This window comes from Stegostoma tigrinum, chromosome 27, assembly GCF_030684315.1.
Source record: "Stegostoma tigrinum isolate sSteTig4 chromosome 27, sSteTig4.hap1, whole genome shotgun sequence".
NCBI lineage: Eukaryota > Metazoa > Chordata > Chondrichthyes > Orectolobiformes > Stegostomatidae > Stegostoma > Stegostoma tigrinum.
This window is the reverse complement of record NC_081380.1, coordinates 39,662,225-39,684,592: the sequence shown is the minus strand read 5'-3', so window position 1 is coordinate 39,684,592 and position 22,368 is coordinate 39,662,225. Positions and strand designations below refer to the sequence as shown.

General features: G+C 43.6%; 1 protein-coding gene across 1 annotated transcript in view; it reads right to left on the bottom strand.

Annotated features, from left to right (window-relative positions):
- LOC125464687 (uncharacterized) overlaps nucleotides 1-18,064 on the bottom strand; it is an 84,976-nt gene extending 66,912 nt beyond the window's left edge. Inside the window, exons 1-9 of the mRNA XM_059655331.1 lie at nucleotides 17,777-18,064; nucleotides 12,104-12,205; nucleotides 9,405-9,473; nucleotides 7,488-7,636; nucleotides 6,723-6,765; nucleotides 4,312-4,356; nucleotides 3,317-3,414; nucleotides 3,093-3,190; nucleotides 2,396-2,509 (exon numbers count right to left, since the gene is read on the bottom strand). Of these exons, the coding sequence (XP_059511314.1) occupies nucleotides 2,396-2,509; nucleotides 3,093-3,190; nucleotides 3,317-3,414; nucleotides 4,312-4,356; nucleotides 6,723-6,765; nucleotides 7,488-7,636; nucleotides 9,405-9,473; nucleotides 12,104-12,205; nucleotides 17,777-17,950 (892 nt within the window). The 5' untranslated portion in view covers nucleotides 17,951-18,064. The remainder of the gene's footprint in view (nucleotides 1-2,395; nucleotides 2,510-3,092; nucleotides 3,191-3,316; nucleotides 3,415-4,311; nucleotides 4,357-6,722; nucleotides 6,766-7,487; nucleotides 7,637-9,404; nucleotides 9,474-12,103; nucleotides 12,206-17,776) is intronic.
- Between the last annotated feature and the right edge of the window lie 4,304 nt (nucleotides 18,065-22,368).

Here is a 22,368-nt window from a genome sequence, read left to right as displayed (position 1 = left end):
TATTTCTGGTTAGACCACGCTTGGAATATTGTGTTTGGTTCTGGCTGTCTCATTACGGAAAGGATGTGGAAGCTTTAAGAGAGGGTACAGAGAAGATTTACTGGGATGCTGCCTGGAGTGGACTGCAGGTCTTCTGAGGAAAGGTTGAGGGAGCTAGGACTTTACTTATTGGAGTGAAGAAGGATGAGAGGTGACTTGATAGAGGTGTACAAGATGATGAGAGGCATAGATAGAGTGGATAGTCAGAGACTTTTTCACAGGGCAGAAATGACTATAACGAGGCAGCATAATTTTAAGGTGATTGAAGGAAGGTATTGTGGAGATGTCAGAGATAGGTTTTTTTACACAGAGAGCGGTGGGTGCGTGCAATGCGCTGCCGGCAGTGGTAGTGGAATCAGATACATTAGGGACATTTAAGCGACTCTTGGATAGGCTCATGGATGACAGTGAAATGTAGGATTTGCGGGTTAGTTTGACCTTAGATCAGGATATAGGTCAGCACATCGTGGGCCAAAGGGCTTGTACTGTTCTATGTTCTATGAAACTATTAGAAAGCATTCTGAGGAAGAGAATTAATCTTCTCTTGGAGAGGTGAGGATTAATCAGGAATTGCCAGTATGGTTTTGTCGAGGGGAGATCGCATCTAATAAATCTGGCTGAGTTTTTTTGAGGTTGCTCGGTGTAAGTAGATGAAGGTAGTCAGTTGCTAAATGGACCCCAGTGAATTGATCGACAAGGGCAAGGTGCATGTTAATGATGTGGACATGACTGTAGGAGGTATGGTCAGTAAGTTCACAGATAACATGAAGGTTAGTGACGTGGTAAATAGGGAGGAGGAAAGCAATAGACGACAGGACAATACAGACGGACTGCTCAGAGGCAGAACAGTACAAATGGAATTTAATTTGAGATAGGTACATTTTTAGAATTTAAAAGCATTAAGGGGTTTGAGGAGAAAGCAGGAATTTGACATTGAGATCGAGTATCAGCCATGATCATATTGAAGTGGGGGGTTGGGGAGAAGGCTCAAAGGTCTGCTCCTGCTCTTGATTTTGATGTTACTTTGTCTCTGATTCTGAAACGTACACGGTGATAAATTGTGGGAGGGCTAACATGGCAACAAAATACACAATGAATGGTAGGACACAAGGAATTTCAGAGAATCAGAGGGACCTTGGTGTGTATGTCCATAGGTCTTTGAAGGCAACAGGATAGGGAGAGAAGGTGGTTCAGAGGTCAACTGAGATTTTTGCCTTCATTAGTCAAGACATTCATTGCAGAGCAGGGACCTTAAGATGAAATTGTATTCAGTATTGGTTAGGGCACAGCTGGATGACTGTCTGCAGCTCTGTTCTAGGAAGCGTGCATTTGTACTGGAGAGGGTGCCATGGAGACTCAATGGGATTTGGCCCGGGCAGGAGTGGTTCAGCAATGTAGAGAGACAAGATAGTCTGGGGTTGTCTTCCTAAAAGCGCAGAAGTCTGAGGTGGGATCTGAATGAGGTGTACAAAATCATCTGGGGCAGAGATAGGACTGAGGGGAAGAAATGTTTTCTCCTTTGTAATGGAGTCCTCTCGGGGAACAGATTTAAGATGAAGAGGTTTAGGGAAAACCAGAGGATGGGAGCATCTGGAAATCAGTGCCTGTAAGAGTGGTACAAGTGGGAACCTTCTCAAAATTGAGGAAGTATTTTAGTGATCATGTGAAATGCTATATTGAACATAGTCGCAGGCTAAGTGCTAGAAAATGGGACTTTAGTGGATAGATGTTTTCTGACCAGTGTGGACATGATGGGCTGAACGGTGTTTTTCCATGTTGTAAAACTCTTTGTGATTCCCATTATCCTAAGGAGTTCAGTGGTATTAAACTCCATACCATTTTCTTTGTACCATGGACCATTCCTGTATCTATCACGAAGATAGATTCCATCAATGAGACATTGTGTGATTTCACAGCTGCAGTTCAATCTTCAGTCTCTGGTTATTGACCTTCAACTGATGTTGTTGTCCTATGCTTTGATCTAGATGTTACTTTGCTATGATCTAACACTTTGTACAACGAAACATGCGGGAATTGTGATTCAACTGTAGCAGAGACAGAATTTATCTTGTTATTTCAGGAAAAGGGTGAGAATGAATTAGTAATACACGTTACATGCCCACAAGTAAAGACAGTAATGTGAATTGACTCATGCCTAGTTTATAATTCCGATCGAGTTAAAGTTCACCCAGTGTCTTCATACTGCATGTGTCTACGAACCATCGTAAACCTCACTGCCATTAGAAGAGGAGCAGCCTATCTTTGCTGTACCCATTTGTTGTATATTTTGATGACCAGCTCCTTTTAGTATGTCACTGTCAGAGCAACACTGGAAGCAGTGAGCAAGTTTATTTACCGACAAGGAATGTTCCAATATGAAATGCCCACCATTCAATACAGAGCATGAACAGGCTGGGAATTGCTAGTCGTATAAAGTTGCCCCATTCCTGCAGGCATTCAGTGGACCAAGCTACAGAGAAAACAAAACAAACAAATTACTGACACATTACAGAAAATGTGTAGAAAGTCAGGAAGAAAGGAAAGGACAGACAGAAATGCATTGGTATTAGAGATGTTGCGAAATATTGGTAGTTCGGGTAAATTGGTTCGCTGTTGGTTTGTTCGCCGAGCTTGGCAAATGAATTGCAGACATTTCATCTCCAGTCGAGAAGACATCATCAGTGCGCCGGTGACATTGACTATGTTGTCTCTCTACATTGCTGAACCACTCCTGCCCAGGCCAAATCCCATTGAGTCTCCATGACACCCTCTCCAGTACAAATGCACCCTTCCTAGAACAGAACTGCATTCTCACCCTTTTCCTGAAATCACAAGATAACCTACGCATTGATGACGTCTTCTCGACTGGAGACGAAACGTTTGCAATTCATTTGCCAAGCTCGGCGAACAAACCAACAGCCATGCATTGGTATTAGCCAGATCACCTCCTTGCTCAACCTGGAGCAGAGTTTTTCTCTCAGTTCTTTGTCTACTTTTCTATCATCCATATCACACCATGACCCAAAGTGTAAGTGACCCTCCCTGAAACCTACCTGCCCAGGTGTCAACATGCAACTTTTTCCAGCGAATGTATCCAAACAGGAGGAGAAGCTGGCAATACTGGGAAGCAACATTGGCAGCAGCTGAGCCCCTGGAATGCAAGCCTGGATATTAAATGTGGCTTCAGATAACTCCTAGGTTACTGTTCATTTATCAGAGCTTATATTCAATTGTACATTCGTCATTTTAGAATGTTTTAAAGTTGTTTGCTACTTACGGCAGTCCCAGTGTCAGCACGTAGAGGAAGAGGTAGTTGACGACAGCATTGAAGATGTTGGTGATGAAACCAACAACAACCTGAGGCATGATGATCCCCTGAGGTGGGAATAAAACAATAAAGTCAATCCTGGCATTGCCCATCAATTAACCAACAGGGAATGTGGCATAGTGCCAATTCTGCTCTGAGGAGGGGTCACTGGACCCAAAACATTAACTCTGTTTTCTCCTCCACAGATAACGCCAGACCAGCTGAGCTTTTCCAGCAACTTCTGTTTTTGTTTGTGAAGAAGATTAGTGAACCTGGGAACAGAATAAAAGAAGGTCCCAGCAGAGCAAGTGTGAATGATGGTATTAACAATCAAATGCTGCCTCCTAGCATTTGTCTGGAGAGCAACAGACTCACATTAAATGCGAAAGGCCATTGCAGTAATTTCCACCCATTCACTGTCTGGGTGAGAATTTAACAAAGCAGACCACTAGCCCAGTGTAGACAGAACCTGATTTCACCCTTTTGATTTCAGTAGCTTGAAAACTGGATGGATTCTGCTTTGGTGATCAACTTCATCACATTAGCATGCAGGCACTGAAGGCAGAAATGATTCCCACTTGATCCCTTGGGATTAAAAAACTTGTTTCATTCATATCCCCACAAAGAACAGTTGAGGTGAACAGTATTAGTTCATTTAAGACAAAACTAAATCAGCAGATGGGGCAGAAGGAAATGGAGCAGCATACTGATCATGTTAACTAAAAAATGGTGGGAGAACACTCATGTTGAATACAAGCACCAGTGTGGATCTATTGGGCCGAATGGCCTGTTTCTACTTTGTAATTCTAGCCAAATCCTCCAAATGAATATTTTGTAATTTCCAACTGCAGTTGACCATCAAAATAAGGAACATGAAATTGACAAGCCCTGACAACATCTTATTGTAAAAGTAAAAATAATATTTTATTGATTCTCATGCACACTCCAACATTCAGTGACTTTACCTGGTTCTGCAGGTATCTGACCTCTAAATCATAAAGAAATGCAGCCTAAGAGAGAATATTGAAAATAATTAGGAGCAGCAGACGGCAAATCAACCACTGCTGAAACAGAAGAAGAAATTACACTCATATAGCCCTTAAAATGTTTGAAAATAACTAGAGACAACTTACTCAGATGCTGTCCGGCCCAAGCTTTGACTGCCCTGAACGGAATCTTCAAATGCAAGTCAGAGGCTGGGAATTCCATTCTGGTATCTCACTTCCTGACTCTCCTAAACCTTTCCTCCATCCACAAGGCATAAGTCAAGAATGACGCGCAAGTGCTAGTGTTGGACTGGGTTAGACAAGGTCAAAAACTGCACAACACCAGATGATAGTCCAACAGGTTTAACTGAACACACAAGCTTTTCAAGCATTGCACCTTTCTCAGGTGTAATGAGACAGGAAGTATCATGACGCAGAATTTATAAGTAAAAGAGCAAAGTATTATACGACTGATGCAAATGTATTTAATAACCTGAAATTGATTGGCTGACTCCCTCCTGTTAAATCCTTTATCAGTTAGAATGGAGATGCAGGTTTAGATCGATTAATATGCAGCTCTCTGAATCTCTTTCAAGTCAATGTCCTGAGATAACCAGAGGTTTTGTCAATGAATACAACAGGTGACTCCTCAGGTTAGACAATGTGAGATATTGTTTAGAAACTGTCTGCGTTTGAACGTGGAGTCAGATTGGTTTTATTTCCAAAGCATGAATTTAGAAAATACCCCACTGACAGACTGTGTCCACTAATTGTGTGCTTTTTGAACAAAATAAGGTGTATCTGCAAATGCCAATTTACCCCATAGATTTGTGTGTGTGTGTGTGTGTGTGTGTATGAGAGAGTGAGGTAGAGTGAATGAGTGACGTTGAGTGAGTGGGTGAGTCCACATGTGTGTACACGTGTACAAACACGCACATAGTGTCTCACAAACACACACAAATAGTATTCACAGATAATGGGAACTGCAGATGCTGGAAAATCCAAGATAATAAAATGTGAGGCTGGATGAACACCGCAGGCCAAGCAGCATCTCAGGAGCACAAAAGCTGACGTTTCGGGCCCAGATGAAGGGTCTAGGCCTGAAACGTCAGCTTTTGTGCTCCTGGGATGCTGCTTGGCCTGCTGTGTTCATCCAGCCTCACATTTTATTATCTCAAATCGTATTCACAGATATGTTCTATTTTGTTCAAAAAGCACGGGACATTTTCTAAATTCCTGCTTTAGAAATAAAACCAGTCTGACTCCACGTTCAAACGCAGACAGTTTCTAAACAATATCTCACATTGTCTGACCTGAGGAGTCACCTGTTGTATTCATTGACAAAACCTTTGGTTATCTCAGGACATTGACTTGAAAAAGATTCAGAGAGCTGCATATTAATCGATCTAAACCTGCATCTCCATTCTAACTGATTAGGGATTTAACAGGAGGGAGTCAGCCAGCCAATTTTGAGTTATTAAATACATTCGCATCGGTTGTATAGCCGTTTGATTTTTTTTTACCTATAAATTCTGTGTCTTGCTACTTCCCCGGTCATTACACCTGAAGAAGGGGCAACACTCTGAAAGCTTGTGTGTTCCATTAAACCTGTTGGACTACAACTAGGTGTCATTTGACTCTTGACCAAGTCAAGAATACGATGGAAAACTTTCCAATTACTGGAAAAGCAGAGCTCCAACACTCAGGAAGCATGACACTATCCAGAGTAAAGCTAACTGCTTGTTCGGTGTCTGTTCCACCATTTTAAATTTTCTTTTCGTCCACCACCAGTGCACAGCAGCAGCAGGGTGTACCGGCTACAAAATGTACAGTAGCAGATTACCAAGGCTCCTTTGACAGCGCCTGCATCCGGAAAGATAAGGACCCACAGACACAAGGGAAAACTACCATCTGCATGTTCCCTCCCAAAGCATTCTGACCAAGATCTCACCTTCACAGGCTCAAAGTTCTGGAACAAACTTCCCGGCAACACTCTGAATGTACCTAGCACCTCATGAACAGCAGTGGATCAATGCTGTGCTCACCACTACCTTCTCAAGGGCGACTAGGGATGATTGTAAATATTCGGTTCATATCACTTTAAAGGACAAAATCTGAACAATTTCAACAAAAGGGTAAAGTAGCAATTTTTTTGAATAGTCTTTGTAGAAATTGCCTGCTCTGTTACCTACATTGAAAATTAAAGTACACTTCAAAAGCACTTCTTGATCAGAGCGTTTTGATGGGTTTATCAGGTCATTCACAGGAGGATCCACGGCAATTTTTCAAGCTGATTTCTTTTGGTCTGTGTACATAGCAGCCGATGAATGACTTCATTCGATTAACAGTCTGTCTGCATGCATCAATGCTACCTACAATAATTTACTTACAGGAAGAGCAGGAATAAATATCTTCACGTACAGTTGTGTTAACCTGCAGGAAAACGATACAAATGCTGGTCATAACTAGGAAACCAGAGAACGTCACTACCTAAACAAAGGTTAACCCAAACTGCAGTAGGAAAGATATACAATGCAGTGAATTACAAACATGCCACACCATGCAGATATAGTTCTTTAAGGTGACCTGTCTGTCTCCTCTCTACCTGTCTTCTCCTTTAACCATGTTCTATCCGGCTCCCCCTCTCTCCCTATTTATTTCAGAATCCCCTTCCCCCTCCCCCATTTCTGAAGAAGGGTTTCGACCCGAAACGTCAGCTTTCCTGCTCCTCTGACGCTGCTTGGCCTGCTGTGTTCATCCAGCTCCACACCTTGTTATCTCTACACCATGCAGATAGTTAGGCGGTCGTTTTCCACTGGTGCAGATGTGATGGGAAATAGGACCATTTACTGTGCTATAGGTCTCTGTGACTCTATGAAAGCTGGTGTTTAAGACCTAATGTATCACAAAGTCAATCAAATTTATGTGGGAATGCGATATAAAAAAACACATTGTATCGTATAATTGCTCGCCCCAGGTAACTCTGATATTTCTACTAATTTCTGGTCTGTTACAACATTCATGCAGGCAAGAAATCAACATTTATTTTGCTGTCTCATTGATATATGTAAGGAATATAGCTCCCTTTCAATGTGATTACCCAGTGCACTGTAAGTTGGAATAAAATTGCAAAAGAAAATGGACAAGACTCTCACTTGGCTACTGCAGGAGATTGTTTGGCAGCCAATAAAATGTGCTCGATGTTTATGAAGAGAGCCCAGCAGGGAAAGCAGGCGATCAGGAGAATGAGGATCCCTCGTTGGAGAATCACTCCGATTCGCTTCAGGTTCTTACTGCCGTACGTCTGGAAATCAGAACAAAGCGTTAAAGAGAATTGGATCAATGTTGACCAGTACATCACATTCCATTTTTTTTCTCCATAAGTTATAATTGTCACATCATTACAAACAAAAATCAAAATATTTCACCCCCACAATCAAATACATCATGATGGGATAGCATTTACGTGGAGCATTGGGCATGCCAGGTTTGTTTAAATTGCAGTGCATATGAACCAGTTATACCTTACCCACTATCACATAGATCAGAGACTTTATTTAAATTGACGTGTACTTTGTCATTCAATCATCAATCGACACATCAGACTCTTTTCTAAAGCTGTTAATAGACAAAACATAAACAACTTAGACCAGAATCTATTAGAATATCACAGAATCCCTACAGTGTGGAAACAGGCCATTCAGCCTAACAGATCCACACTGACTCTCTGGAGAGCACCCCACCCAGACGCACCCCCATAGCTCTATCCCTGTTACCCTGCCTTCCCCATGGCTAATCACCCAGCCTACACCTCCCTGAACACTATGCACAATTTCCCATGGCCATTCCACCTAGCCTGCACATCGTTGGATTGTGGGAGGAAACCAGAACACCCTGAAGAAACCCACATGGCTACAGGGAGAACGTACAAACTCCACACAGACTGTCACCTAAGAGTGGAATTGAGCCTGGGTCTCTGTGGTTGTGAGGCAGCAGTGCTAACCACTGAGTCACTGTGCCACCCAATACATTCCCTACAGTGTGAAAGCAGGCCACTAAGCCCACTTAGTCCACACTGACCCTCCAAACAGCATCCCACTCTATCCCTGCATTTCCCATGGGTAATCCACTGGACTGCACATCTTTGGGCTGTGGGAGGAAACCCATGCAGATACGGGGAGAATGTGCACGCTCTACACAGACAGTCATCCAGGTGGGGATTTGAACCTGGGTCTCTGTGGTTGTGAGGCAACAGTGCTAACCACTAAACCACTGGGCAAAAATTTCTTTTTCTGGATACTCTACAACGCAAGACAGGGACAGCGAGTCTTAAAACAAGTTTTATTGATTTCAACACATCGATGCCTTTGATTCTGAGATCACAGTTTACAGAAGCCCTACAGTGTGGAAGCAGGCCATTCTGCCCATCAAGCCCACACTGACCCTCTAGAGACCATCCCACCACCCCAACCCTATCTCTGTAACCCTGCATTTCCTATGGCTAACCCACTCAGCTGACGCATCCCTGAACACTAAGGGCAATTTAGCGTGGCCAATCCACTTAACCTGCACATCTTTCAACTGGGAGGAAACTGGAGCACCCAGAGGACACCCACGCAGGCAATTGCCTGAAGGTGGAATCAAACCAAAGTCTTTGGCACTGTGAGGCAGCAGTGCTAACCACTGAGCCACCTAGCCACAAGCCTAATTAAATAATACACTGGTGTTTGCAAGATCTATTCCTCTAAACCATTCAGAATGCAGGTTAATGTTTCTCCCAGTGTTGTTTCAGTGAAATTTATTGTATGATTCCTCCCAAGTGAATTTCAAATCCAAAGCACTTACCTGTTCACAGTTACTGGAACAACTTCTTATCCTCAACTCTTAAGGAAATTTGTAGCAGCCTGGTGCTAGCTGAGAACAGCTAGTTAAGGAATTATATTGAGCATTTCTTCCTGGCTCATATTCACACAGTGCCCTTTGTTTCCCAAGGTCTGTGATGAAAGATTTACATTTCTTTGATGGAACAATATCCGCTGTTCCTTGTATAGACTGCAGTTATCTGCACCTACCTGAGATATGAGTGTGTCACACGCTGTAGACAACCCCATACCTATGGAGATACCCGATACAGTTATTACCTGTCCAAAAGAAATAAGAAAGAGGAAGTATTTAGAAATACATCCTGTGGTATCAGACGTTGTCCCAACTTTGTAATATGCTAATAAAACCGTCGACATCATGTCAGGAAGTGATGTAATGTCACATGACCTTGATCTCTTTGGAAGAACCCGCTAGCAAGATGAAATCACAGTGATTTGCTGCTTGGCCTGCTGTGTTCATCCAGCTTCACACTTTGTTATTTTGGATTCTCCAGCATCTGCAGTTCCCATTATCACTAAAGTCACAGTAAGGTGTTTTTTCATTGATTCAGTGTGTGCTTTACATCAGCAGACTCTATAAAATGTTCTGCATTGCCATAACAAGACCAAGAAACTGATCTTGATCTCATCAGGACAATTTGAAAGAATATCAATTTAAGGGGCGAATCAATATTTATACCGCGAGAAAGGATAGTGATGATTAGTTGGCAAGCAGTCTCCAATTGGGAGTGCCATTTCCGTGGAGAATGCATCAGTTAATGATAGCAATGAATTGTTTAAATTCTAGGCAGGTTGACTCTGATTGATCAAGACATTGCCCTGAGAAATGAACTAACAAATGTCTGGGAAGATGCTGCTTGGCCTGCTGTGTTCATCCAGCTCCACACTTTGTGATAACAAATGGCTGTCACTTTTTTGGTTGAACTGGAATAGGTACAATGTGTGTACCAGTTCTTTCTGTCTGTACAGAACATCATCCTATGTGTTAATACATATAAATTTCATAACATGTAGATGTGGCATAGTGTAAGCCTTACAGACAGTCCCAAGTTCATTGTGACCCCACTGCCAAGCCTCTTCTAAGGATGCCTAACCTGAAGAAGTTACCCTCCTCCCTCCAGACAAACCTCAGGAGATCTCTCTCCCATTGCAATCCATCTTCGATCCGCCTCCCCCTCTCTCCCTATTTATTTCAGAACCGTCTTCCCCTCCCCCGTTTCTGATTAAGGGTCTAGGCCCGAAACATCAGCTTTTCTGCTCCTAAGATGCTGCTTGGCCGAAGGTCCTGTTTCCACACTGTAGAGATTCTATGGGTTCAACCAGATGGCAGGATTTGTAGGCTGGATGTGTGTGGTTCAGTGACAGCCATTCACATGCCATTCCATCCCGTCATAATGCAAATGACGATACAACCCAATGGTACAGAACTGAAGATCACAGGGACAAGTGAATACAACCTCGAGGAACTGGAAAGCTGAGGCGATCGGCTGAAAAGTTTAGAGTGATGACTCACAGGTTCAGGAAGCTAAAACAGAACTGACCACATCATTCTGTATCTGGAAATATTGCCAGTGTGTCTGGGTGCGCCCAGAACAGTTCCTCATCCACTCCTGCCAAAAGTAAAGGTGGAAATGGACTCTTGAAACAAAGGCTCTTTCATCTGTGATGGGACCAACAAACTGATCACAGGCTTGGTCCCAGTGTCAAAGCCCATGGGATGTACCAAAATCTCCTTGAATATTACACAGTTGGTCATAACAGTCGAATGTAAAATAAATTTATGTTGTCTATCTTTTGGGGCCTCTGCTAAATTGGGTGGCATTCAAGCTTCGAGAAGCTAGATGCAAATAATGCGTTTTAATGTCTGCTTTGGCTCAGTGTCAATTCTTTTATTTATCTGAAAACACTCCTGTAACATTTGATACATTATATTATGTTAAAGGTGTTAGATAAATGCAATGTGTTTTTTTGTTGATTTGGTTCTATGGCCCACAGCAGACCTTGATGATCTGCACAGCTTACAGGTGAGCAGTTTTCCCATGTGAGCCAAGTGACTCCCAGAGGGTGAACCTCCCATGAAGAGCCTTAAGTTGAAGCCCAATATCACCATCACCCAAAACCGCCTACACACATGGGACTTCCAGGATGGATCATTGACAATGGGGATGAGCTAGAACCCCAAGCTGATAGGGTCACAGAGTCCTTCAGCACGGAGACAGGCTGTTCAGCCCAAACTGGTCCATGCTGTCCAAAATGTCCATCCACACTAACCACACTTTCCTGCACTTGGCCCATATCGTCCGAAGCCTTTCCTATACATGTAATTGTCTAAATGCCTTTTAAATGTTGTTAATGTACCTGCCCCAACCACTTCCACTGGCAGATCATTCCATATGAGCACCAACCTCTGTGAAAAAAAGCTACCCCTCAGGTTCCCAGGTATTCTTTCCCCTCTTACCTCAAACCGATGCCCTCTCGTCCTCAATTCCCCAAACCTGAGAAAAAGCCTGAGTGCATTCACCCTGACCATGCCTCTCATGCTCTTATATGCTTCTATAAAGGACCCCTCTCAGTCTCCTATGCTCCAAAGAAAAAAGTCCTAACTTGTCCAACCTCTCCCTATAACTCAGTCTCTTGAGTCCTGGCAGCATCCTTATAAATTTCTGATGATCCTGCTCTTTAGCCTGGGGCCAATGAAGCAACTGCTGGGCTCTAGTGGCCCTTCCATTGAGAGCAGCAGGTAAAGACCAGGCTTTTTCACAAGGAACATCTCATCAGCTGATAAAGGCACTGAGCTCGAAACTGATAGGAAGCAATGCAATTTCATCACTATGTTATACAGGAGACATTAGGATCAATAAATGTGAATGTTCTTAACATAAACTCACCACTATGGCAAGACTGACTGCACCCAATTCAACTTTTCCTAAATGTCCACAGAACACAGAGCTGACAATATTTATTAGGAGGATCATCAGCTGTGATAAAAACTGTAAAAGGAAAATGAAGGAGAAATAGTTTACACCGGCCAATGAACATTGATCATAGTCATAAACATTAGCAATTACTTATAACCTAGTTCAACAGATCAAATTTCTTATTGAAAACAATAATCATACTTCTCCACAATGGTAACAGAAATCGGTTTCTTTGAGGGCTTCAGGATGATGAGGGACCACATGCGTTGAAGAAGGGTTCAAATATCAGGAGTTATGAATGAGAAATAATGGTCTAGAATGAATCAGCAGGCAATATTACAGTGGATTTTGTTAGGAATAAAAGCAAAGTGGGCTATTATTTAAAGGTGAAAAATTGTAGCATGCTGCTGTGCAGAGGGACCTGGGTGACCTTCTGCATGAATCACAAAAAGATGGTTTGCAGATGCAGCAGGTTATTGAGAAGTAAAATGGAATACCGTTCTTCATTGCTTCAGGAATGGAGTTTATAAACAGGGAGGTCATGCTGAAGCTGTAAATGGTGCTGGTGAGGCCATACCTGGAGTACTGTGTTCAGTTTTGGTCTCCGTACTTGAGAAAGGATGTACTATCACTGGAGGGTGTGCAGTGGAGGTTCACTAGATTGATTCTGCAGTTGAGAGAGTTGACTTATGAGGACAGATCGAGTAGGCTGGGACAATACTCATTGAAATTTAGAAGAAGGCGAGGAGGAATCTTATAGACACATATAAAATTATGAAGGGAATAGATAAGCAAGAAGCAGGGAGATTGTTTTCACTGGGGGGGGGGCATGAAACTAGAACAAGACAGCATAGCCTCAAAATAAGGGGCAGCTGATTTAGGACTGAGTTGAGGAGGAATTTCTTCATCCAAAGGGTTGTGAATCTGTGGAATTCCCTGCTCAGTGAAGCAGTTGGGGCTTCCTCATTGAATGTGTTCAAGGCTACGATAGATTTTTGAACAGCAAAGGGAATTAAGAGTTATGATGAGTGGGCAGGTAAGTGGAGCTGAGCCCATGAAAAGATCAGCCATGATCTCGTTGCATGGTGGAACGGGCTCGAGGCACCAGATGGCCTACTCCTACTCCTGGCTGTTCTAGTCTTATGGGGCTGGTGAGACATCTCTACCAGCAGCCAAAGGGGAAATTAGGGCCAGCGGGTTGGAATCACATTGGGTTAGAGGGGCTAGAAGGTCCTAGGGGTGTAAGGTATCAGGAGGATGGGATGAGGTAGGTGTGTCAAGTTAGGAGGTCAACTTAGTAGCCACTCAGGAGTCAGGGCTAGGTTTTTTTTATTGCCTAACAAAAGTGGGAACTTCAAATTCTACATTTCAGGTGGACTCTTTCAGATGGTTCGAGACGAAAGGGAATAGCTCTTTGGAATTTTCAGTCTCCCAAGCAATTCCCTCAGAGTCTGCTGCCTCTGGGGTTCTGCACGGTCCCAACACATAATCCAGTCTGTGATGACGCAACAATGCCCTGACCATTGAAGTATTAGGCCATTGGCTGGGCGTAAACTCACCAGTGGCCCAGCCAGCCTGGAAATGCGTTTTGCTTCTTGCCAGAAGTTGTTGGGTTTCAATTTTTTAATCTTCCTGAGGAATGGGTTACCGCGGTTTCCATGCGTTGGGGCAGTAATGTCAGAGTTAAGTCGGACTGAATTCTCCATTTTTTCCCAAACTTTCACTGCAAGGAAAAGATAACTATTTATCTGACATCTCTCTTTTGGATTCACTTTCCTCTGCTGCCCCTCTCCACTCAGCCAATCCCTGATGTATTCATCGAATGATTTCCAGCCCGGTACTTACATTCATGAATAATTTTTATTGAATGTCCCTTCAGGGCCCAGGAGCTGCACCATCAACATTTAGGGTTTAATGTTTTTGCAGAACCACTAATGTAAATAATTGCATATCAATTAAGTCAGTTTGTGAAATCGTCATCGCAATCGTTATTATCACTTAATAAATGATTGATTCTTTAATGTTGCACTTTTGACTTGTGTCCGTTTTGAGATAAAGTCAAGGTGAAGGATGTCACATGTCAACTACACTGTAAAGTTGTACTCTTACGTTATATCTGTGTGAGTTATGTGAGGTTCGATGGTAATATTTTACAAAATCCTGAGAATCCTCACTCGCCCTCTCACAGTCTACAACACAGAGATTCAGAGCCATTGCCCTATTTGGTTTCCTCGCGATGACCTTACATCTCATTTCTTCTTTTTCCACTGTCCATGTGAATTGGGCACAAAATCCTGGCTGGCACTCCAGTGAGGCATGCAGGGAGTGCTGCACTATGAGAAGTGCCATCTCTCAGCTGTGATGGTAAATCTTGGTCCAACTCATCTGCGCTGATAAGATATCTCAATCTGACCTAGTCTTATTTGCCAGCATTTGGCCTTTATCGCTCTGAATGCTTCTCATTCACATACCCATCCAAATGCTTTTTGCATGTTTTCTTTGTACTTGCCTTCACCTGTTCCTTTGCATAAGAAAGTTGACCCTCAGGTCCCTGTTAAATCTCTCCCCTTTCCCCTTAAACTTACACCGTATGGATTTGGACTGCCCCCACCCTAGAAAAAAGGCAACTTAACCACGAATTAAACACTTCCAACAATACATTAGTTGATGCACTAGTGAACTAAAGAGTCGAAGATTTAATAAGTAACTGGTACTGTCAGTGTGTGGGTGGCACATTGGTAACAGCACAGTCCTCCAACTGGAACATTATCTCCACAAATTTGATTATAGTTTAAGTGAGCCAGTTCAAAAAAGTAGAAAAGCTGCAGACCACAAGCAATCACTTTTTGTGACAGCCCACTGCTACCAACTTATCCACATGTAGTGGGCTGTTGCCCCACAGATGTCAGCATTTCTGCTATCATACTCTGCAACAGGTCACTATCTGGCAACATTCATCTCACACACACACACACACACACACACACACACACACACACACACACACACACACACACACACATTTATCATGTTGACATTCCTCTCCTGGCTTCGTATCTCAGCCAACATCACCTCCCCTCCAGCATTCACTAACTGACAAAACCCACAAGGCGTATGTAAATATCTGTGCTGTCCCTCACTTACCCACTCCATGCTGACAAAGTCAACCCACCTACTGCCCGAAGGATATAGCTGCTAGCCTGGGTCTGTAGCAGGTGGTGAGGGAACTAACAGGATGGAAAATCATGCTTGGCCTCATCCTCACCAATCTGCTTCACCAAATGTTGGGGATGCCCTAGGTTGTGCTGTGCTTTCGGGCTGCTTTGTCCTGGATGGTGTCAAGCTTCTTGAGTGTTGTTGGGGCTGCCTGCACCCAGGTAAGTGGGGGGTGTTCCACTCCTGACTTGTGCCTTGTAGATGGCAGACAGGCTTTGAGGAGTCAGGAGGGGAGTTACTTGCTGCCTATAACAACCCAGGACTCCGTACATACCTGACGGGAGGATCAGCCTGGATTATATCCTCAGTTCACGAGGGCAATAGAGAAAAGTTTGGGGACGGCAAATGATTCTCAAAGTGTAGTTTGTGGCCCTATGCAGGTCTTCTTCATCAAAGACCCCTCCCAACCCAGTTATAATCTCTTCCAACCTCTTCCATCAGGCATAAGATACAAAAGCTTAAACACACATACCAGCAAGTTTAAGAACAGCTTCTTCCCTGCTGTTATTAGACTTATGAATGGATCTCTCAGATTTCAGATCTAATATTGATCTTGTATTTTGTGCACCTTCTCTACAGCCATGACTTTGTATTCCTCGCTCTGTTCCATCACCCTCTGATCTTTGTATGGGATGATCTGCCTGTACTGCACGCAAAACAAAACTTTTCACTGTACTTAGGCGCATGTGAAACATTAATTCTGATTTTTTGTTTTCTTCACAGATGCTGCCAGACCGGCTGAGCTTTTCCAGCAAATTCTGTTTTTGTTCCTTTTCTCCCTGTCTCTATCTGATTAACCCTGTTTCTCACTCCCTCCATGATTAACCCTGTTTTTCTCTCTCTCTCTGTCTCTATCTGGTTAACCTTGTCTTTCTCCCTCCAATTAATCCTGTTTCTTTCTCTCTATCAAATTAACTGTTTCTCTCTCTACCTGGATAATCCTCTCTCTCTCTCTCTCTCTCTCTCTATGATTAACTCTTTCTCACTCTCTCTCTCTCTCTCTCTCTACCTGGTTAACCTTGTTTTTCTCCCTCTGATTAATCCTGTTTCTCCCTCTCTATCTGAATAACCCAGTTTTTTTTTCTCTCTCTCTCTATCTGATTAACTCTTTCTCTCTCTCTCTCTACCTGGTTAAACACCAGCTTCCCACACCCCACAACCACCCCACCCCCTCTCCATCTGATTACCCCTGCCTCTCTCTCTATCTGATTAACTCTTCCTCCCTCCAAAGATGCTGCCAAACGTGCTCAGTTTTTCTCCAGCTTTCTCTGTGCTTGATTCAGTTTGACAGACTGGCTCACGGATAAAAGGGATTTACGTGAACAGAAGGACAAGTCAGGGTTAGTACAGACGCAGGAAAAGCTCAGTAGGTCTGGCAGCACATGAGGAGGAAAAAACAGGAAGGGTCCGTTCCTCAGAACTGTGGAAGGAACTCAGAGTTCTGAGGAAGGGTCACCGGACCAGAAACGTTAATTCTGTTTTCTCCCTCACAGATGCTGCCAGACCTGCTGAGCTTTTCCAGCAACTTTGTTTTTGTTCCTGATTTACAGCATCTGCAGTTTTTTTTGGTTTTTATTTTGTACAGACACTAACTGGAAGCCCCCCAGAGACTGTCAAAGCCTTTGTAAGGACGGGGTACATTCTCGGGTGGAACTAGCCCCGACTGGAATTTCTGCGCTGGGTGAGATTGCCCGGCTCCCAGCGCAATGTGTCCACAGCGCCCTGAGCATGTGGCTTCACTCACTGCCTGTGTTTGCAATTCAAATCCTTCACCTATACCATCTGTGAGCCTGAAACAGTGAGGAAATCGTGAATTGCAACAATGCATGTTACTCCAAGCTCTGGGCTTTCTAATAAACTTCAAAGTCAGGGAATTAAAAAGATACAATTCTTAGAGTGAAATATTTCAATGGGCCATTTCAGTGTTTTACTCGTGGCTTTCCAAGTCGATATCACCTTCAGTAATCCGCTATTTCGTTCTTCAAACGTGAATGTACATCTTCATTGAAATACAACGAAGAGAATAATACAACGTATTTGTATTTAAATGTTGAATGAACTTTGTCCCAACCGATACAACACATTGTTGCTTCGAGATGACTTACCCCGAGATGGAAGGACTCTGTGCAATTTTAGGTGTAAGTTTCCCCCCGACCCCCTGAAGGGTAAGTGCAGATGGGACTGACCCTGGTCTGTTACACACAGGCATGGCGGGGGGGGGGGGTTAGAAATATGCAGGAAGTTCAGAGGAAGCAGACAAGGATGGGCACAAGTCGAACTTCTTTTCTCAATTCTGGAGGAAATTCCCAACATGTTGGTCCCTTGACATCTATGTCTCCCCTTTCCCCCAACTGAGTCCCCCAGGTCACTGTGCCTCTCCAGCAGAGGGTTTAGCATTGTGCATTCTCCCATCCCGATGCAGTTTACCTTCACCTTGATCCAGAAATGTAAAGGGTCAGGGGTTCCTGTCTCCCTCCAGTTCGATATGTTTAGGAGCAGTAATTGTAGATGGCTGCGGCTCTCCAAAGTTACAACCGCAGGAGCAGATGTATTGCTCTCTGTGGGCACACTGGGGAAGTAGCTGTAGTGGAAAGTGACCATTTATGATCCTGAGCTACTCGATTCCCATCAGCTGGTCGCTGTAGAACCTAACACAGTTCTCAGAGTATCCAGACCGTGTCCAGTTCCACACATTCATTTACCGCCTCTTGTTATTGATTGAATTTTAGACTCTGCCACTAAATGCAACAGCTGACGCACAGTTGAATCAGTCCTGAACTCAACATGCAAATAGCAGAAAGCCTGGCCAATAAACTGGTCAGGGATAATAAGAACGGCCGATGCTGGAGTCAGAGAGAACAGTGTGGAGCCCCAGGAACACAGCAGACCGTTCTCCAAGGGCCCTGACCCGAAATTCAACTTTCCTGCTCCGCTCATGCTGCCTGGCCTGCTGTGTTCCTCCGGCTCCACACTGTGTTACCAATTAACTGGTGCTGTTTTTTTTTCTGAAGTGCAGTCACTGTTGAGATGCAGCTGTTAACGTCGGCACAGCAAGATCCCACACAGCACCCTCATGGTATGGGATTCATCTGCTTGCAGGGTTGCAGATTGAGGGAGGAGCATTGGCCAGGAAATCAAAGTCACCTCTCCCTTTCGACTTTGGGCCAGTACATTGTTTCCATCTTTTTGAGAGAGCCTCAGGCCTCGGATTAACATCTCAGCTCAAAGATGACACTTCTTTATTCATTCAGAGGGTTTGGTGCCCACAGTCTGGGCCAGCATCTGTTGCCCATCCATAATTGCCCTTGAGAACGTCAGGGTGAGGTGCCTTCTTGAACCACTGCAGCCCACTTGGTGTAAGAGCATTAGGGAGGGAATTGCAGGAATTTGATCCAGTGCCACTAAAGGAACCGTGATGGAGTTCCAAGTCAGGATGGTGTGGAGCTTGGAGAAGAGCGTGCTTGTGATGGTGTTATCGAGTCATACAGCCCTGAAACAGACCCATCTGTCCAACCAGTCCATGCTGACCATAATCCCAAACCAAACTAGTCAGACCCGCCTGCAGTTGGCCTGTATCCCAACGAACCTTGCTATTTCTGTGCATAAATGCCCTCACGGTGTCAAAACTTGCTCCTCTCACCTTAAAACTATGCGCCCTACTCTTGAAATCCCCCATGCTGGAGAAAGGACACCTGCCACTCACATTATCTGTGTCACTTACGATATTATAAACCTTTACAAGGTCACCTCTCAACTTCCTCTGCTCCAGTGAAAAAGGTCCCAGCCTATCCAGCCTCTCCTCATAACTTAAACCTTCCGCTCTTGACAACATCCGAGTAATTCTCTTCTGAACCCTCTCCAGCTGAAGAATGCTCCAAATATCAGCGCCTTTGTCCTTCTTGGTGGTGGAAGCTGCGTGTTTGGGGTGTGTTGTCGAAACAGTCTGAGTCACTTCAGCGCATCTCGTAGGTGGTACACTGTCCTCCTGCTGTGTGTCAGAGTTGGAGGGACTCAATGTTGGAAGTAATGAATGGTGCCAGTCAAGCGGCTGCTTTGTCCTGGATGGTGCCAAGCTTCTTGAGTGTTGTTGGGGCTGCCTGCACCCAGGTAAGTGGGGGGTGTTCCACTCCTGACTTGTGCCTTGTAGATGGCAGACAGGTTTTGAGGAGTCAGGAGGGGAGTTACTTGCTGCCTATAACAACCCAGGACTCCGTACATACCTGACGGGAGGATCAGCCTGGATTATATCCTCAGTTCACGTGGGCAATAGAGAAAAGTTTGGGAAGGGCAGATGATTCTCAAAGTGTAGTTTGTGGCCCTATGCAGGTCTTCTTCATCAAAGACAACTCCCAACCCAGTTATAATCTCTTCCAACTTCTTCCATCAGGCATAAGATACAAAAGCTTAAACACACATACCAGCAAGTTCAAGAACAGCTTCTTCCCTGCTGTTATTAGACTTATGAATGGATCTCTCAGATTTCAGATCTAATATTGATCTTCTATTTTGTGCACCTTCTCTACAGCCGTGACTTTGTATTCCTCGCTCTGTTCAATCACCCTCTGATCTTTGTATGGGATGATCTGCCTGTACTGCACGCAAAACAAAACTTTTCACTGTACTTGGGCACATGTGACACAATAAAACAAAATTAATAAAAAATCAAGAGCCCTTGTGATTCTGTGCCATACATTCTCTGTAAATCAATGAATTGCTCTTTTTAGGTGCATTGTGTGGAATTTATCATAGATTATTTGATTCGGATGTTTTGTACATTTGTACAGTATTTGTCCCGTGCTTTGGTGATTTATGCATTCCGGGAAGCTAAGTTTTAAAATTTTTTTACAAGCATTTAAATCTCAACTGCATGTGGTTTGCAAAGCAATGTAAGGGACCAACTTATTGCTCCTTATTTGACTGTAAACTGGAGTGGAAATCGGACCATGTAAATATCACTGAAATATCGAAAGAGTTTTTAACTTGCAAAATAAAGAGGTGCATATTTTTAGCTGTACAAGGCAATGCTGCTTTTGGAGCAGTGAGATTGTTATGTTCCAGAGACAGAGCAGCTCAGGTGTTGGAGTTCAGGATAAACTGCCTGATGACAGCCCTCAGATCGATCCAGCTACTGTTGGCTAGAAATGTGAGTGCTGTGCAGCTGGAAACAGCCATGAGTCAGCAAACAGAAAACAGCTCCCTCTGTGCGAGTGAAAAAAATGGATGCAAAAGAAAGATTTTGAATTAAAAAGACTTAGTTCCATCTGAGTAGCTGTCGAATCAAAGAACAAGCATTGCTCTGCAGACAACAGCATGTCATCATCACTAAGGTCAAAAGAACTGCAAGAAATAGCTCTCTACTCTGTTGCCTGGACTAAAGATATACAGATGTCACTTTCCCTGTCTAATTTTCTTACCCATAATATTTTTGTCAAACGGTAGGTATTTCATCTGTCTTATTCATAAGAACACAAGATGCACAAGTAGAAAGAGGGCATCCAGCCCATCAAGTCCTTTCCAGCATTCAATGAGGTCAGGAGTCACACTACACCAGGTTATAGTCCAACCAGTTTATTTGAAATCACAGGCTTTCGGAGCACTGCTCCTTTGTCAGGTGGAGTGAAGAGATGCACACAGCACAGAATTCACAGGCAGAGAGATCAAAAGATCGTACAAATGGTGTGAGTGGAGAGTCAACAGCCTGAATATTAAGTCTCTGCAGGTGATCAAGGATGCGGGTAAAGTGTCAACAGCTGTGTAACAAGTGTAGAGATGACCTATAACCTGATTAATTGAGACGGAGGGATAATTTTTTTTTAAAAGAGTGGTGCTGGAAACACACCAAGTGACTGGAATGACAAACAAAAACAGATGTTATTAAACTCAGCAGGCCTGGCAGCATCTATGAGGAGAAATCAGAGTTAATGTTTCGGATCCGGTGACCCTTCCTCAGAACCAGACCTGAAGCATTAACTCCGATTTCTCTTCACAAATGCTGCCAGACCTGCTGAGCTTTACCAGCAACTTCTCTTTTTGATCCTGATTTACAGCATCCGCAGTTTTATTTTGCTGGAATGACATGATAGGCAAAAGAATTGTATGTAGCGGGTCTAACCAAAGTAGCAAGTAATCCTAAACTGTACAAACTAATTAAAGTCGAGAGATTATAACAATGTATCAAGGTGATTGTGTCCAAACAGGTCAGCAAGGGAGATTTTATAAATAAGTACAGAAGAGTATGGTGGGGTTACATGTAGAGCTACATGTAACTTGTTATAATCTCGCTACCTTAATTATTTTGTACTGTTTTGGATCACATACTTTGGTTAGACCCTCAGCATGCAATTCTTTTACCCATCATGTTATTCCAGTCATTTGGTTTGTTTCCAGCACCATCTTATTTTTAAGTTTTTGTAATTATCTCTTTGTCTCAATTAATCAGATGATAGGCCATCCCCTCACTTGCTGCACAGCTGTTGATTGACACTTTTCTCAGACCATCTGGCACTTTTGATCACCTGCAGAGACTTAATATTCAGGCTGTCAACACTCCACCCACACCATTTCTACTATATTTTGACCTCGCTACCTATAACTTCTGCGCCTGTGTGCTTCTCTTCACTTCACCCGACAAAGGGGCAGCTCTATGAAAGCTTGCAATTTCAAATAAATCTGTTGGACTATCACCAATTGTCATGTAACATCTGACCTCGTCCACCCCAGACCAACACCCACCTTCACAACGAGGTCAATGATGTCATAGTTGAATTGACAATCCTCAGCTCCACTTCCCTGCCTTTTCTCTATAATCATTGATTCCCTTACTGATTGCAGTCCCTGTGGTGTTCCCTGCCTGAAGGATGTGCAGGGTCAATGCATTCCAGCTCCTGTGTGTGCAGGAGAAGTTTTACTTCATGCTTTAAAATGCCTGCTCGCCTCATTATAGCTGCTTGCCCACAGTTTTATTCTAGTCACCATCCCAGGCCCAACAAAACACACACAGGGAGAACACACGGCAGACA